This window comes from Dama dama, chromosome 28 (assembly GCF_033118175.1).
Source record: "Dama dama isolate Ldn47 chromosome 28, ASM3311817v1, whole genome shotgun sequence".
In the NCBI taxonomy this organism is placed as follows: domain Eukaryota; kingdom Metazoa; phylum Chordata; class Mammalia; order Artiodactyla; family Cervidae; genus Dama; species Dama dama.
Genome location: NC_083708.1, coordinates 43,717,753 through 43,735,506, shown reverse-complemented (window position 1 = coordinate 43,735,506; position 17,754 = coordinate 43,717,753). Strand labels below are relative to the sequence as shown.

The window sequence follows — 17,754 nt, the reverse complement described above, 5'->3', positions numbered from 1 at the left end:
GATTTTAATCCTTAAAGAACAAAAATATGTGTAATTTTAAAAATATTTGACATGCATATATATATGATAGGTATATATACATTGAGTGTATACACAAAACTGTGTTTTTTTAATTTATGTTTTTTTTTAAACCTCTCCTTTTATTCCGATTTTTTTCTAGCAGCGTGACTATCTTCTTTGTTCTCCTGAACCTTCCACATCTTTTGACCCAACCACACAGTCCAAGAAGTGCTATTCATAATAATAATGCAAGTTCCTTTTCAACAATGTTGACTTGAGATTTACAAAATAACTTAGAAAATAATGTCAACATTGTGTTGCTTTTATTCTATTTCAGGCAGTAATGCGTTTGCATCACTGCATTGGCACATGAGTAAGCTTCCTGATTTTCTACATGAGTTGAAGTTTAAATGTTTTTTGTTTGGAAAGAAGGCTAATCGTTATGATGTTCAGTATTACTGCTTTTGGCATGGAAGTGCAGGAAATTCCTTTCATTTGTTCATGTTAGAAATACTTATTAATTTATCATTTTTAAGATTTTTTCCATTTAGACTTAAAAATTGATTATGAAATTTGAAAATCCTTATAGTTCAGTATTAAAATGGTGTTACAGTGGTACATTATGTTTTATTTACCGTTTATGGCCAGAACAAGGTGAATGTAAATAGAAACTCATTACATATGTCTGAATTATTCTCTGTTCAGAAGAGCTTACTTGGCTTTTAAAAAAAATTAAAGTGGTATGTTAGAACACTTATTTTTACAGAGTCCTAGTTTTGTGGTTTCAAATTCTTTAAATTTGCAAGGTTTTGAAGTCTTAATGATTTTTTTTTTCTTTGCTTTTGTTTTTAATCTATTTACTTTGTCCTCATTGAAGGACTGTATATTTTCACTTGTCTATTAAAAAGAAAAATATATTTATTTAATGCCCTCATTCACCTTTAGAGCAAGGAGGATCAAAACTGACTGGTGGCATCCCTCCACACCTCTCCCCACAAGCCTCTATGGCAAAATAATCTCGTCCTGTTATCTCTGTGGTATAATTTGAAAATTTCCAGGTACTTTATAGTTAGGAATTCTAGTGCTATATTTTTGAAATCCACATAGCATTTCCAGAAATAATGAAGCTATACCTGGGTTTATGGTGCTATTTTATTAAGGATATCTGTTTTATATTAGAAGTTCTTTCAGTGATTTTTTTTTTCATATTTATTATGTCCCAGAACCTGCTCTCAAAAGAAAAATAAAGATGCTGAAGATGTTTGAAAAATGTAAATCAACAAATTCCAATAAATAACTGTTTCACCCTGATCCTTGTGTGATTAGATTTAGGAATTTGCTGTTTAGTAGGTTCCTATTGTGGAAGAGAAATCTCTCAGGCATGAATTGATAGTCCAGATCCTTTGAGGTCTGTCTAGTCTGACCTATGACCCCTATTCTTACAAGGTCAACATCTGAGGGCAGGAGATTAAGGCAGTTTAAAGACTGGAATGGTAAATGGAATGGAAAAATTAGCCAGCACATTTTGGGTGCAAAACATCAAAGTCATCACATAGTTTGCTTATTTTAAACCTGGCTTGTGGTTGTAACAAGCTAATTTTACTGTTTTTTGGAATCAGATATATTAATAATCATAATTCTCAAGATTCTATTTATATATTATTAACTGTATAATACAAATTAACAAAGCTTAATCTTTGGAATATCAGGAAATGTGGAAATGTCACGATTTCAATACATTTTAGTTTTTCATTCAGCTTAGATGCTTAATTTAAATTAAAATTGGGAACATAGATACCTTAGCTTTGAATGTGAAATAATTTTATCAGCATGTTGAATAGAATATATGTTCAGTTGTATATAATTTAAAGTGACCAAGGCTTTAGTTGTAATTATATGCTATTGACTTTTTAGAAAAATCTCTTTTTAAAAAGTAGAGATAGAAAATAGAAGAAAGTAAACTGGTCAAACAGAGACAGTTTCCCTTTTTTCCCCCTTGTTCCTAGACTTTGCTCTTTTATATTTTATATTTACCACTTTCCTGCTTATGTCTTTAATTGTATGCTTTTCATTGTAATTTCAAAATAGACTTTAAATCTTAATTCCTAAGTTTTGGTCTGTAGTAAGCGATTCCCACCACCCTTTGACATTTGTTTGTAGCCTGGACAGCTGTGAATTTGCATCTCCTGCTTCCCCACTAATAACTGGCAAGGACTAGAGTTGAATAACTGAACTGTTGAGTCCACATTTCCATTCATTCATACAGTGACTAAGGAAATTAGTAACACCAATGGAATACCCACGTCTCCTTAATTCTCCTGCATTTTTTATTCTCCCCCAAATTTTCCTTATTACAAACTTAATTTTAGGGTGTTTCCTTTCTTCTTGTGATTACTTGGCTAGAGATCTCTTAATGAGGCAATTATGGTTGTTTCCTTCATTCACAGTATCTTAGCAGATGCTCTCCCTGCTGTGACCTCTGTTCAGACCAGGCAGACAATGTGCCGTTCTCATCACCCTCCACAAGACATTGTGTGGGCTGAGTTTCATTTGGCGCTGCATAGGTCTCCCAAGATGACTGATAAAAATGGTCAGAAGCCAAGTGGCAAATAATCACAATTTTAGGTCGATTTTCTGATTGCTGTTTTTATTCTAATAAAAATAAATAGTAAAGTAATGCCTATTGGGGAAAAAAAAGGTCCAGAAGCAACTCATAACAAGTAGAAATGGTGTGTTTAAACTCTGATATTTAAGGATCTAAAAGTGTAAAGCCAAACTTACAGCTCTTAGATTTGGGAAAGATTTTAATTTTCTTAAACAAGAACCAGAACACACAAACTGTAAGGGATAAGGTTAAATTGACTACTTCAGAATTCAAAACTTCTACCTGGCAAAGATTTCAGTCAGGGAGATTGTACCACTTTAAGGGTTATGAAAACCGAAGATTTAGAACTTAGACAAATGTGGGAGAGTTGGTGGGGAAGGGAAGAGTCAGCACATTAGAGAACTATTCACTAACCAGTCTTCAGAAGCCCTGAACTAGATAGACAAATCAGCTTGCAGCGAAATCCGAAAAGCCAAGCGTATCTGGTATCGCAGAGGAACTGGGGAGAGCTGTGGAATCTGCTGCCTCTGTGTTGCCACAACCTCTCTGGGTTTGCAAAGAGCTCATGGGATCTGAGTCGGACATCATTAAGTCGCTGAGCATGCACATGCTCTGGGTTTGCAAGCAAGTGATGGTGTCAGGCTGATGGTCAGCAGGACCAAATTTGGGAAGACAAGCTAGGTACAGAGGACACACTCGGACCTGCCGGGCAGACCTGTGTGGGCTACTGTGTCTCACCACGATACCCTTCCAAGAACTGTGGCTTCTGCTTTAGTTTTGCTTTCTTAGAGGATACCAGTTTCTCTTTTGGCTGACTCCAGCTACCTTTATCAATCTGGATTGCTTTTAAAAATCTCACTATAATGTTGAATAATAAAGCAAGTTGCAGAGTGATCCATGCAATATTATTCAACCTGGAATCATCCAGGAAAAAGACTCTGGGAAGTATAGTTACCACACAACCAAATTGACATAAAATAGTCCAGCACCAACAGTGTAAACCAAGTCAGAAAATACAATATAGGGTGGGAAAAGATAACTTGCAATGCATGTAGCGTGAAAGAACTAATATCCTTAATGTATAAAGGACTACAAATCAAAAAGAAGTAAAAGTCCAACAGAAAATGAGCAAATAAACAGCTACCTTTATCAATCTGGATTACTTTAAAAATATTGATAATTCAAATTTAATTTAAAAATTAAAATTTAATTTTATTAAATTTCAGATTTAATCTGTTAATTTTTTCAGTTAATCATCATTTTAATTGCTTCCCTTTATTGTGAATAGCATTGGATTATATCAAAAGACTTCATCTGTTAACATAATTCTGTAATTTTTTACTTGAAGTTATTGATAAAATGAATTACATCTACAAAATCTGTGAAGTTGAATAATTCCTATATTCCTGGTGGCAGAGAAACCCATCTTAGTCATGACATGCTAACGTATTCAGTTTCATAATGTTTATTTGTTTTCATGAACTTGGGCTTTAAAATATGTTTTCCTCATCATATTTTATTATTAAGATTACTTTGTTTCATGTTTTAGGGAGGTTTCTGTCTATTTCTATGTTGTGAGGGATTTTAATATACATAAGAACTAACGTTGTTATTGTTTAATCACTAAGTTGTGTCCAACTCTTTTGTGACCCTGTGGACTATAGCCTGCCAGTCTTCTGTCCATGGGATTTCCCAGTCAAGAGTACTGGAGTGGGTTGCCATTTTCTTCTTCAGGGGAACTTCCCTACCCAGGGATCAAACCCAGTCCTCCTGTATTGGCAGGTGGATTCTTTACCATTGAGCTGTCAGGGAAGCCCCAAGAACTAAAGTACTGGTCTCCAAATTGGAAAATCTACACTCTAATAGATAGACAAGATAATAGTTTCATTTTCTTCAAACATGAAACGAATATGTCTTGATACTGTTGTATTTACTTCATTTTTTGTTTTATTATGTATAGTAGCAGGCATCTACTTTGGGCTTCCCTTGTGGCTCAGCTGGTAAAGAATCCGCCTGCAATGCGGGAGACCTGGGTTCGATCCCTGGGTTGGGAAGATCCCCTGGAGAAGGGAAAGGCTACCCACTACAGTATTCTGGCCTGGAGAGTTCCATGGATTATATAGTCCATGGGGTTGCAAAGAGTCGGACACAACTGAGCAACTTTGATATGCATCTACTTTATGAATACAAACAATATATGTATATTGGGATGGAAATTCAAAAATATTTTACTGATAAGTGTGTGTGATCAAAATGACTTGGAACCTGCAGCTTAGAAGGTTATAGAACGGAGCTACAAAACATCTAAGCCCCTTCTTTGCCTTTTGTCATTTAAAAAATTTAATTTTCAGAGTCTTTTTTATTAGGTGTTTGTGCTTCCTATTGGTCAAATTTGGTATATCTTGCTGGGGAATTATTTACTTCCTTCATGTTTTCTCATGTGCTCAGTCCCGTCTGACTTTTGGTGCCCCCATGGAGTGTAGCTTACCAGGCTCCCCTGCCCACGGAGTTTTCCAGGCAAGAATAAGGGAGTGATGCGCCATTTCCTCCTACAGGGGGTCTTTCTGACCAGTGATTGAACTCGACTTGCATCTCCTGCATTGGCAGATCGATTTTTTACCACTAGTGCCACAAGTATATATAGCCATGAAGTTGCAATAAGAATCTCTTAATTATTTTAGTCTCTTCCATTATGCATTATTTAATAATCTCTAGGATTTTACAGTTTTATTTTCTCTCTTCCTGTTCAGGCTTCTTGAGGTTTACCTTTTCAAGGAATTAGCTTTTATCTTGTTTATAGTTTCTGCTGCTTTTGTTGGTTTTCTCTACTTTACTTTCAGATCTTACAGTAAAAAGTCTTCAGCTTTTGTTAATTTTATTGTATTTTTCTATTTTCTGAAGCTGAGTATTTAACTTATTTTTAGTCATTGTTTTTATTAACAATAAGGATTTCACTTAAGTATTCCTTTAAGAAAAGCTTCACTGTGTTGCATAGTTTTTGGTATGAATTTCTAATTATTTTCTAGATGACTTAAAATTTTCATTTTAGTGTTCATTTTGCTTTCTGGTGGTTTAGAGGGTAAAGAATCTTCCTGCAATGCCAGAGACTGTGGCTTGATCCCTGGATCAAGAAGATCCCCTAGGGTTGGGAATGGCTACTCACTCTGGTATTCTTGCCTAGAGAATTCCATGGAGAGAGAAACCTGGTGAGCTACAATCCATGGGGTCGCAAAGCATGGGACTCGCCTGAGTGACTGACACTTTCATTTTTGCTTAAAGGATTATTTCATTGTTTTTCATCTGGCTGAAGATATGTTGGTTACTAACCTTTCTGGTGTAAGTAATACGAACCAACTCATAAAGGCAGTGGTCGCTGTACCAGCATTACATGGAAATGTTGTTAGAAATGCAGATTCTCAGGCCTCATCAAGATTTACCTCAGGATGTGGACCTCAGGAATCTGTCTTTTGTTTTTTAACAAACCCTCCAGGTAATTTTGATGTGCTCTGAAGTTTGCAAACCACTGTTTCCTCCTTAAGGAGGAAAAGAGGAAAGGTATTAACTTAATTTTATAATTCCAAGACTTAGAATAGCTTTAGACACATCTGAACTGAAGTGCTCAATCCACATGCCAGGAGGGACAGAATTAACAGCAGTTCTAGCAGAAGCCCAGGATTGAGTCTATGGCCAACCTGTAATACGGGACTCTAATTTATTAGATAGAAGTCATTTGCCTACCTTTGAGTTGAGGAGTGAGGTGAGCCCCATCCGAACCATAAGGATTTAAAGTAGAGGAAAGAGAAGTCTCCAAAAGAAAACCAAAGTGCTATTATGAAAAGAAATGTTGGATGAGTTAGGCAAAAACAAATGATATCCATAAAACAGTGCTATCCAGAGAAGCAGGTCTGCAAAGTGTTTGCTTCTGTTCTTCAACAACACTAGGGACTTGTGCCATTATGTAAAACATGCTACTTCCTTCACTGATAAAGTCATAGTGCAAAAACAAGGTTGCCTGTGCTAAATATCCTTTTCTTTATGTGTTTAGAAATTTACTACTGTAATTTGTTCACATATTTCTTTTCTTGTTTCCTTTTTCTCTTTTTAAAGCCCTTTTATTCAACCATTAGTTCCAAAATTGGCCTTTAAAGTTTCTTATCTTCTTTCCTTACCATTTCCATCTCCTGTCTTACTTTTTGTTGTAAGATTGTCCCTCTTGAACTTCCAGAATATTGAGTTCTGACATGTTACTTGCTCCCTTCATGGTACTTTCTATTTAAGTTTAAAATTTAAAATCATGCTTTTAGTTCCAGACAGACTTTTCCCCCCTGTTCTAAACTAACTGGTTTAGGTTAAAATTTTCTTCAGAGAAATTTCAGTGGGCACATTTTCTAAAGGTATGTGTTTCTTCTACAGATTACGTTGTCCGTATGTTTTTCTCCCTATTATTTATTTCTCAGGTTTTTCTTCTCTCAACAAGAATCCAGAGCTGCCTTTTAGCATTTCTTGTGTAGAGGCAAATCTCTGAGCTGTGAAAGGTGTAGTTTCTGCTCTTCTGAGCTGTCAGTAGACTGAAAACATGGCCCTTCTGCTAAGGGAGATAGGGAGATGAGGGGATGGAGGTCAGAGGAGAGAAACTGTATCTTTCTCTGCTTACTGAAGAATATATTTAATTTACCAAAGGAACAACACACGAAAACACTTAGCAACAAATTTTAATAAGAAATATGCAGGACCTAAATAGAGAAAATGAATACTTTGTTAGCATAAAAGAAAAGTAAACATGTCTAAAATCTATCCTGGATTATATTATCATTGTGTATGTGTTTGGGTACTATTAAAAGTGATAGTTTTTCCTTCTTTTATTTTTATCATTTTTTTTTCTAAATAGAATTGATTTTAATAATTTTTCAAAGTATTTATGGTTTCCCATGTATGAAATGTTTTCACCTACAAATAATAATTCTACTTCTTCATCTCTGGTAATTTTTGGCATATCTAATTTTATTGCTCTTTCATTTGTTGAGTTCCTACATTTTGTTTCTGCCTTTGTTTCCTATATATCAGATAAATACTGATCTACATATATCAGATAAATACTGATCTACATTTTTTTTTCTGGTTTATTTCTTTTAACTCTTAAATCCATCTAAAATTTGATTTGGAAATTTACCTAAAATAAAGCTTCATTCTAAATTTCCCCATACTCAGCATCTCTTGTTTGAACTCTTTCCATTAATTTATGAAGTCTCTTTTGTTACATAATGATTTCTTCTATTATTATTTCTGGTGTGTATGTTTTAGGACTCTAATTTTGTATTGTTTGTCTTGATTTTTCTTCAACCAGTTGTCTTTATTTCTCTGTATTTTTAATACCTTTTAATACCTAGAAAACAAATCTCCTTTATTACTGTTCTAAAATATTCTTGTAGCTCTTGGATGAACTTTAAATCTCTTTGTCAGGTCTTCCTGTCACTACCAAGAGAATGCCACTGGTATTTTGATAGGAATTCAAGTCATTTTATTCATTCCTGAGGTACAGGAATCCCAGCTTTACAATTGCTAAATCTGAGGAACAATACTATAAATAGAAATTTAAATTTTCATAACAGACTCATAAGTCTGATCATAGCTGTAAACTATTGCTTTATATACCTTGATCTGTTTTTTTCACGCTCTAAGAATTGTATTAATACAGTTATTGGATATTACTTTAATAGCAACAGTTTAATATCTTTCTATTTGTTCAAAATAATGTACCTCTATGTAATAAGTGAATTTGGATCTCTGGTGTATTAGAAAGATGTTAAAGACGGAAGGGAGGGGACTTCCTTGTGGTCCCATGGCTAAGACTCCCTACTCCCAATGCAGAAGGCCTGGCTTTGATCCCTGATCAAGGAACTAGATCCCACATACCGCAATCAAGAAGCTCGCATGCTGCAACGAAGATATAAAATCCCATGTGCCACAACACAGCCAATAAATAAACAGACTTTTTTAAATAAAGGGAACAATAATTCTATAGGTACATGCTTATGTATAGCAGTTAAACGTTTAAAAGTAGAAACAGGAAAAGTAGATAAATAATCCCATCACAGACTGAAAATTATGGTAGTAACTGAAGGCTTCATTTGTTTGTCTATTCTAGGTATATTTTATATAGGTAGATCTGTTTAATTAAATACTGAGTGATCCTTTACTCGCTCATTTTAAATTGTTTTTTCTTAAAAAATTAAAAAGTTATCACGTCTGCAAACACTTGTATGCTCAGTCATGTCCAACTGTTTGTGGCCCCATGGACTGGTAGCCTGCCAGGCTCCTCTGCCCATGGAATTTTCTGGGCAAGAATACTGGAGTGGGTTGCCATTTCCTTCTCCAGGGGGTCTTCCTGACCCAGGGGCAAACACTTGAGCCATGCTTTTTAAAAATCACTCATTTTTTGGCTCAGGAAGGAAGTCTGAAGTCTTGTCGTGCATGGCCAGGCTCCTTTTCAAAAGTCCAGTTGGTTGGATGTTAAGCAAAACCTGGCCAGAACTCAGATCTATAAACTTCACCACATGCCTCGAAATGGTCAGTATACAATGTCCTTGCTATCTAATACTGCTGTTTAAAAAATCTGAAGCTTCTATATTCTTTCCATTCGTGAACTGTTTTCCTTCTATTTGGCATTTTTTTATAGTTATAATTTTGATCAATACTAAGTGGATTCTAATGTTTTAAAATCACTGTTTTTATATTATCAGGTCAATTATAGGCCTCATTAATTTTTTAAAAATTTGTTTCTTAAGTCAGATATAGATCACCAAAATATCTGAGAAATGTTGATTAACCACTTTGTTTTATTAGGAAATTCAATACATAGTATAAAATGTAAAGCTGTGTTTTACAAATAATGTAAAAGGTATGTAGGACTCATCTAGGGTAAGTAGGTATATCTAAATGAAAAAAAAAATGCACTTATAATAGGAAGTTGTTACAAGAGTAAATCTTAAAATTCTCATCACAGGAAAAATATTTTGTAACTCTAATAGATATTAACTAGCCTTTTGTGGTTGTCATTTCACAATATATAAAATGTTGAATCATTATGTTATACACCTGAAACTACTGTAATGTTGTATGTAAATTATAACTCAATTTTTAAGAAATAGATAATCAGGGGACACCTAGTTATAATTGAATTCTTAAAGAATATTTTGTTCTAGCTTTGTGTTTAGTTTTCTCAAAGGACTTTTTTAAAAGTTTCAGAGAAGCGTGTGTCATGGAAAGATCAGAAGGCCATGAGACCTACAATCTGAGTTTGATGTATAAAATCCATGAGAATAGGATCTGATATTCCTTATTTCTTATTGTATATCTAGTGTGGTATATAACTAGTGGTTGGTAAATATTTCCAATGTCTGTGTGTGGGTGTTTGTCTACATATATATGTATCCATATTTGCCTAAATATATAGTTCTTTCATAACCTGATAATTTTTAGTCATTAACCTATTTTCCATTGTTACACATTTTCATCTTAAGTGAAACCCATACCATATTCAAATTTCCTCTAAATAACTGCAAAATGTCCTCTTCAGGTGATTTACATAATTAGTATCTAAGTGGTAAATTTGTGTATTTTTCCCTCTATATTTGTCCATTTTTGTATGTATGTATAGAAACATTTATAAATTGAACTATTTTTCATTGTGTAGCATCATCCTCTATTCCTAAGAATATATTTTACTGTTCAGTTCAGTTCAGTTGCTCAGTCATGTCCGACTCTTTGCGACCCCATGAACCTCAGCACGCCAGAGGGCCTCCCAGTCCATCACCAACTCCTGGAGTCCACGCAAACCCATGTCCATTGAGTCGGTGATGCCATCCAGCCATCTCATCCTCTGTCGTCCCCTTCTCCTCCTGCCCTCAATCTTTCTCAGCATCAGGGTCTTTTCCAATCAGTCAGCTCTTCGCATCAGTTGGCTGAATTATTGGAGTTTCAGCTTCAATATCAGTCCTTCCAATGAACACCCAGGACTGATCTCCTTTAGGATGGACTGGTTGGATCTCCTTGCAGTCCAAGGGACTCTCAAGAGTCTTCTCCAACACCACAGTTCAAAAGCATCAATTCTTCTGCACTCGGCTTTCTTTCTAGTCCAACTCTCACATCCATACATGACCACTGGAAAAACCATAGCCTTGACTAGACAGACCTTTGTTGACAAAGTAATGTCTCTGCTTTTTAACATGCTGTCTAGGTTGGTCATAACTTCCCTTCCAAGGAGTAAGCTATTCCAAGCTTATTCCAAGGAGTAAGATATTTTTACTGTAAATGTCAATAAAATCAACATTCTTTGGTTAATATTTGTCTGATGTTCTAGTCTGCTAAAACTGCCATAATCAGATACAGAGATGGGCGGTTCAAATAGCAAGTTATTTCTCACAGTTCTAGAGGCTGCAAGTCTTAAGGTCAAGGTGTAAAGATCAGGGCAGGTTTGGTTTCTCCTGAGGCCTCTGTCCTTGACTTGCAGATGGTGCCTTTTCACTGTGTCCTCACATGCTGGTGTTTCTTCCTCTTCTTAGAAGGGTACTAGTCATTTTGGATTACAGTATCATCCTTAAGACTTTATTTAACCTTGACTACGGTGGCTCAGAGGTTAGAGCGTCTGCCTGCAATGCGGGAGACCTGGGCTCGATCCTGGATCAGAAGATCCCCTGGAGAAGGAAATGACAACCCACTCCAGTATTCTTGCCTGGAGAATCCCATGGATGGAGGAGCCTGGTGGGCTACAGTCCATGGGGTCTCAAAGAGTCGGACACGACTGAGTGACTTCACTTTCATTTCACTATATATGTGTATGTGTGTGTGTGTGTGTGTGTGTAATTTTATTTATTATTTTTATTTTTGACTCTGCTGGGCCGTCAATGCTGCATGCTTTTTTCTCTAGTTGCAACAAGCAGGGGCTACTTTCTAAAGCTGAGTTGCATGGGCACCTCATTGTGGTGGCTTCTCTTGTTGGAGAGCATGGGTTCCTGGAAGCACAGGCTTCAGTAGTTGTGGCACGTGGGCTTAGTAGTTGGCCCTTACAGGCTCTAGAGCACAGGTGCATGGGCTTAGTTGCCCTGTGGCATGTGGGGATCCTCCCAGACCAGGCATGGAACCCATGTCTCCTTCATTGGCAGGTGAATTCTTTACCACTGAGCCATCGGGGAAGCCCCTTGAAGGGGATCAGTTCAGTTCGGTTCAGTTGCTAAGTCGTGTCCCCGACTCTTTGCAACCCCATGGACTGCAGCACGTCAGGCCTCCCTGTCCATCACCAACTCCCGGAGTTTACTCAAACTCATGTCCAATGAGTCGGTGATGCCATCCAACCATCTCATCCTCTATTGTCCCCTTCTCCTCCTGCCTTCAATCTTTCCCAGCATTCAGGGTCTTTTCAAATGAGTCAGTTCTTCACATCAGGTGGCCAAAATATTGGAGTTTTCAACTTCAGCATCAGTCCTTCCGATGAATATTCAGAACTGATTTCCTTTAGTGTGGACTGGTTAGATCTCCTTGCTGTCCAAGGGATTCTCAAGCGTCTTCTCCAGCACCACAATTCAAAACCATCAGTTCTTTGGCACTCACCTTTCTTTCTAGTCCAACTCTCATATCCATACATGACTACTGGAAAAACCATAGCTTTGATTAAACGGACCTTTGTTGGCAAAGTAATGTCTCTGCTTTGTAATATGCTCTCTAGGTTGGTCATAACTTTTCTTCCAAGGAGCAGGTGTCTTTTAATTTCATTGCTGCAGTCACTATCTGCAGTTGGAGGGGATACATAAGATCTAATATAATTTCTTCCATCTCTTTCTTTTCAATCTATTTATATTATTTTGTTTTATATGTTCCTTATAAACATATCTGATTTTTATATTTTTAAATCTAGTCTAACAATCAGTATTTAAACTTGTACATGTAGTCTGTACACATTTAATGCTGTTATTGATATATTTTTACTATAGGTTTTGTGCTGTCTGTTCACTCTGAATTTTTTTTTTTTATGTTGTTTTCCTTTCTCCTTTCGTTGATTGAAGTTTCAATCATTTACTCTTTGTTTCTTTCACTTTTCCCTCTCAGTTGTATAGAAGTTACACAATGTATTTCTAGTCTTTTATGATTCCCTCAATTCTACCATGCTTAACATAGTTATCAAAGTCTAAAGTTAGTCCACAGCTTAACTAAGGCTGATGTTCATCAGTAATGCACTGGTGTAGTCATCATACTGTTTATTTTATTGATCATTCTGATTGACTAGTATCCATGATGTAATAGTTGTTAAATATTTTTAGTAGTATTTCTGCTTTTGATTCCTTTTCATCAAACAATAATACTAGAGTAAAGCCTCGGAATTGCCTGCAAACCTTTAGGTTGTGTTTCAATTTTTATTTTTTAACTTTATAAATAATTGATATTATTATAATTTTTATATTTTATCAGTCATTGTTACATACATGCTTAATGAATTGTATACTCATTTTTTTTTTTTTTACATCTCTGACTTTCCTTCTGGGATAATTTTTCACAATATATATCTTTTAGAATTTTTCATAAGTACACCTGTTTGTAGTAAACTCTATTGTTTTTATCTCAGTATATCCTTATTTTACTCTGATTCCTAAAAACTAGTTTCACAGGGTATGCATTTCTAACTAACAGATATTTTCTGTCAGCATTATAAAATATTATGATACTGATTCTTGGTTTCCATTAATGTAGTTAAGATATCTGCCATCATTGTAGTTGCTGTTTCTTTGCAGATGATTTTTCTGTCTAGCTGTTTGTGAAATCTTTTTGTCCGAGGTTTTTACAGTTTCAGTGTATTATGTATAGACGTAGATTCATTTCTCTTTGTCTTGGTTAGTATAAGTAATAGTCCCTTAACCTGTATATTCCAAGTTTTTCATCCCTTCTGGAAAATTTTCAACCATTATTTCTTCAAATATTGCTTTCTTTTATTTTCTCTATGCTCTCTTTCTCTTCCTTACACATGTTTATGATGGACTTTAGACATTCTTACTCTTTTCTCAATATCTCTTAAACTCTCTTTTAAATTTTTAATCTTAGCTGTCTATGCTGTATTCCATGCAATTTCCTCATATTTATTTTCCAGTTTACTAATCTAACCTTAAGCTGTGTCTAAGTGCTGTTTTTTAACTCCACTAAGGTTGAAATGTCAGTAGTATTGATTTGCTATCTAACAGTTCTATTGAACTTTATATTTTCAAATATACCTGGTTATTTTTGCTAGTCTCTTGTTGATTATTCTTTTTTATACCTTCATCTTTTATTTCTTTATAAACTTTGTCTCTAGCTATTTTAGCAGCTGTTCTTTACAATTTAAGTATTTTAAAAATCTAACTTGGTGGTTTGTTGTTGCTACTGGCCCTTACCTCATGGTGATTTATTTCCTTGTGTCTCATCATCTTTGATTATAAGGGCATATGTGTTTGATTATAATCTATGGAAATAGTACAGGCTTAAAGTGAGAAAACTTTCTTCTAGAAGGAATTGTGTTTGCTTCTGCCTGGAACTATGGCTTTCCATAGCCTTGATCAGTAACAGCTAATTTCAAAAATCTTTGCCTTGGTATAGAAGACAGTTAGGTGCTGCAGGGCCTATGACTCAGTCTAGTCACCTATTACAGTGCTAATATTATTCATCCTTAGGGAAGCGCTGCATTTCCAGCTTTCTTACAGCTTACTGCTCCTTGCTCTAACTTTACCTTTTTATTTGCGGAGGCTGTTACCTTTATTTTCTGCAAGCCCAGTATATATGTTTTTTTAAATCTGTGCATTGTTTAGAGAACCTGGTTGGTCATGTTGCTGGAAGCAGAAGTCCTTAATGTTCTCTTCAGCTGTTTCTGATCTACTTTTTAAAACATCCATTTAGTTTTTAGTTCCAGTTACATATTCAAAAATTTCTAGGTATTCTGTTTATTTTTTGAATCTGTTTGCGTTTTGCTCATGATCATGTTTTCAGTCCTTTGTTATTTCTGTAGATCAGAGGTTCTTTCTGAGCACAGTTTTATCACACAGAAGATGTTTGGAAATTTGTGGGGAAGATTTGGTTATTTTCTCTACAAATTGTAGTCGGTGATGGGAAAGGGTTTTTTTATTATCTCCTCCACTTTGGATAGTAACGGGAAGAGATAGTTAGCTATTGTGTAGGAATGTTAGATGATTTCAGTGTGTGTGACAGTCTCAGGGGACCCACACATTGTCCTACCTACATTTTAGTATTGTCTTCTTGATAAAGACTTTCTTTGTTTCATTGATTTAACTTCAATTTTTGTTGAAAATCAACTGGCTGCACAAAAGTAGCATGTTTATGGATTCTTTTCTTTTATACTAAGCTAGTTGTCCATCCTAGTGCCAGTATCACCCTGTCTTGTTTATTGTAGGAGAGTTGGGGTTGATTTTGCCCTGGCAGGGATATTTGGCAATGCCTGGAGACATGTTTGGTTGTTAACAATTGAGGAGGCGAGTTGCTCCTGGCATCTAGTGCTTAGAGGCTAGGGACACTGATAAAAATCTTAGGGTACATAGGACAGCCCCCACAATAAGAATTTTCTGGCTTATTGTTACAGTGCTGAGATGGATGAACCCTACTGTATATTTGGGCTTCCCAGGTGGCTCAGTGGGTAAAAAATCTGCCTACAATGCAGGATACCCAGGTGATGCGGATTTAGTCCTTGGGTTGGAAAAACTGTATCTTTACAGTAACTCTTGAAATCAAGTGGTATCAGTCCTTCAACCTTGTTTATCTTTTTGAAAATTGCCTTGGATATTTAAGGTCCTCTGCATTTTATAGAAATTACAAATAAACTTATAAACTGAAAATTTGGTTGGGATTACATTTAATCTATAGATGAATTCAGTGAGAATTTATGTCTTAACCATTATGAGTTTTTGGAATCATTCATCTGTATAACCATTTAAGCTTTCTTTTATGTCTCTTAGGAATGTTTTACAGTTTTTAGTATTAAAAGCCTTCCATATCTTTTGTTAAATTTTTTCTTGAGTATTTTATGTATTTGGGTGCCATTATATATGCTTTCCTTAAATTTTGTTTACAGTTTGCTGCTAGTATATAACAACATAATTGATTTCTTAAGTACTGTATTTATCTATTAATTCTGTTATCTTTTGTAGATTTCCTTAGGATTTTATGTGTTAACAGTCATATTGTCTACAATGAAGATAACTATTTTCCCATCTTTATGCCTTTTATTTCTTTCCTTTTTCTTGGTTTTATTTTTGATTTTTTTTTTTTTTTCTTAGGAGTGATGGACATCATTATTACCTTCTCATTCTTTGGAGGAAAGTGTTCAGTTAATTATTTTGTGATAATCCTTTGCTAGCTTGAGGAAGTTTGCTTCTCTTTCTAATTTCTGAAAATCTTTAATTGGGAATGAATGTTGGATTTTCTCAAGTGCTTTTCTGTGCATGTACTGAAATGATCAGCTGTTTTTATCTCCTTTATTAACATGACTTTTAAGTCAATTAATTGACTTTTCAATGATAGTACCAACAGATAATGTATTTCTGGGATAAACCTCAGTTGGTCATGATACATAGTCTTTTTTATATTACTGGATTCTTTTTGCTAATATTTTGTTAATAATTTGTGTATTCATGAAGGACATGGGTATATAATTTTATTTTCTTATAATGTATTTGTGAGGCTTTGGTATTAGGATTATATAGATTTTATAAACAATTTCCCTCCTTATAATGAAAAAGATTTTGTAACATTGTATAATTTAAAATTTTTTTCTTTAAATGTTTGATAGAATTCACCAGTAAAACTACCAGACTTGTTAAAAATTTTTTTACTACTAATTCAACTTCTTTAATAGATAGAAGGTATAATAGAGAGCCCCAAGGACACAGAACCAGATTTTTTAAAATAAAAACTGATTTTAAAAACTTTTTTTTAAATCAAACCTGACAATCTGCTTTTTATTTGGAGAACTGAGACTGTTTGTATTTAATTATTGATATAGTTAGATGTAAGTCTACAACTTCGCTATTTGTTTGCTGTTTTCCTCTTTATTCTTTCCCTGTCTTTTTTTTTTTTTTTTTTTGCTTTATATTGTTTAATGTGCTGTAAAATGTAAGCACTTAGAAAAGGGTAATTCCCTCTTTTCCGGTTATCGCGGTGTAGGGAACCATGAGCAGCAAAGTCTCCCGCGACACCCTCTACGAGGCGGTGCGGGAAGTCCTGCACGGGAACCAGCGCAAGCGCAGGAAGTTTTTGGAGACTCTGGAGCTTCAGATCAGCCTGAAGAACTATGACCCTCAGAAGGACAAACGCTTCTCGGGCACCATCAGGCTTAAGTCCACTCCCTGCCCCAAGTTCTCCGTGTGTGTCTTGGGGGACCAGCAGCACTGTGATGAGGCCAAGGCTGTGGATATCCCCCACATGGACATTGAGGCGCTGAAGAAACTCAACAAGAATAAGAAACTGGTCAAGAAGCTGGCCAAGAAATACAATGCCTTTTTGGCTTCAGAGTCTCTGATCAAGCAGATCCCCCGAATCCTGGGCCCAGGCCTGAACGAGGCTGGCAAGTTCCCTTCCTTGCTGACCCACAATGAGAACATCGTGGCCGAAGTTGATGAAGTGAAGTCCACGATCAAGTTCCAGATGAAGAAGGCGCTGTGTCTGGCAGTGGCTGCTGGCCACGTGAAGATGACAGATGATGAGCTTGTGTACAACATCCACTTAGCTGTCAACTTCCTGGTGTCATTGCTCAAGAAAAATTGGCAGAACGTCAGGGCCTTGTACATTAACAGCACCATGGGCAAGCCCCAGGGTCTGTGCTAAGGCACAGCTTAATAAACCATACTAAACCATCAAAAAAAAAAAAAAAAAAAGGAAAGGGTAATTTCATTCACTCCTATGTCACCGTTTGTGCTATTAGGTCATTCTTTGTCCTATTATGTCATATATTTACTTTAATATAACTTGTAAATTCCACAATTTAGTGTTATTACATTTGCTTTAAATTGATATTTATGTTAGAAATAAGTGAGAGTAGAAAATAGCATTTTATGTTTATGTACACACTGCCCATTTCCATTTCCCTTCATTTCTTTGTATAGATCGAAATTTTCATGTGGTAG

At 35.4% G+C, this 17,754-nt stretch overlaps 2 protein-coding genes across 3 annotated transcripts in view; both read left to right on the top strand.

Annotated features, from left to right (window-relative positions):
• Nucleotides 1-17,754, top strand: part of LIN28B (lin-28 homolog B) — a 120,149-nt gene that overhangs the window by 77,697 nt on the left and 24,698 nt on the right. The window lies entirely within an intron of this gene.
• LOC133048002 (large ribosomal subunit protein uL1-like) lies at nt 16,773-17,455 on the top strand. Its single transcript, XM_061131518.1, has one exon. It carries the CDS (start codon nt 16,802-16,804, stop codon nt 17,453-17,455), a length of 654 nt encoding a protein of 217 aa, XP_060987501.1. The 5' UTR covers nt 16,773-16,801.

Bases quoted from the DNA above. Each gene is read 5' to 3' on its own strand.
- LOC133048002 (XM_061131518.1), top strand. From the start codon at position 16,802: ATGAGCAGCAAAGTCTCCCGCGACACCCTCTACGAGGCGGTGCGGGAA.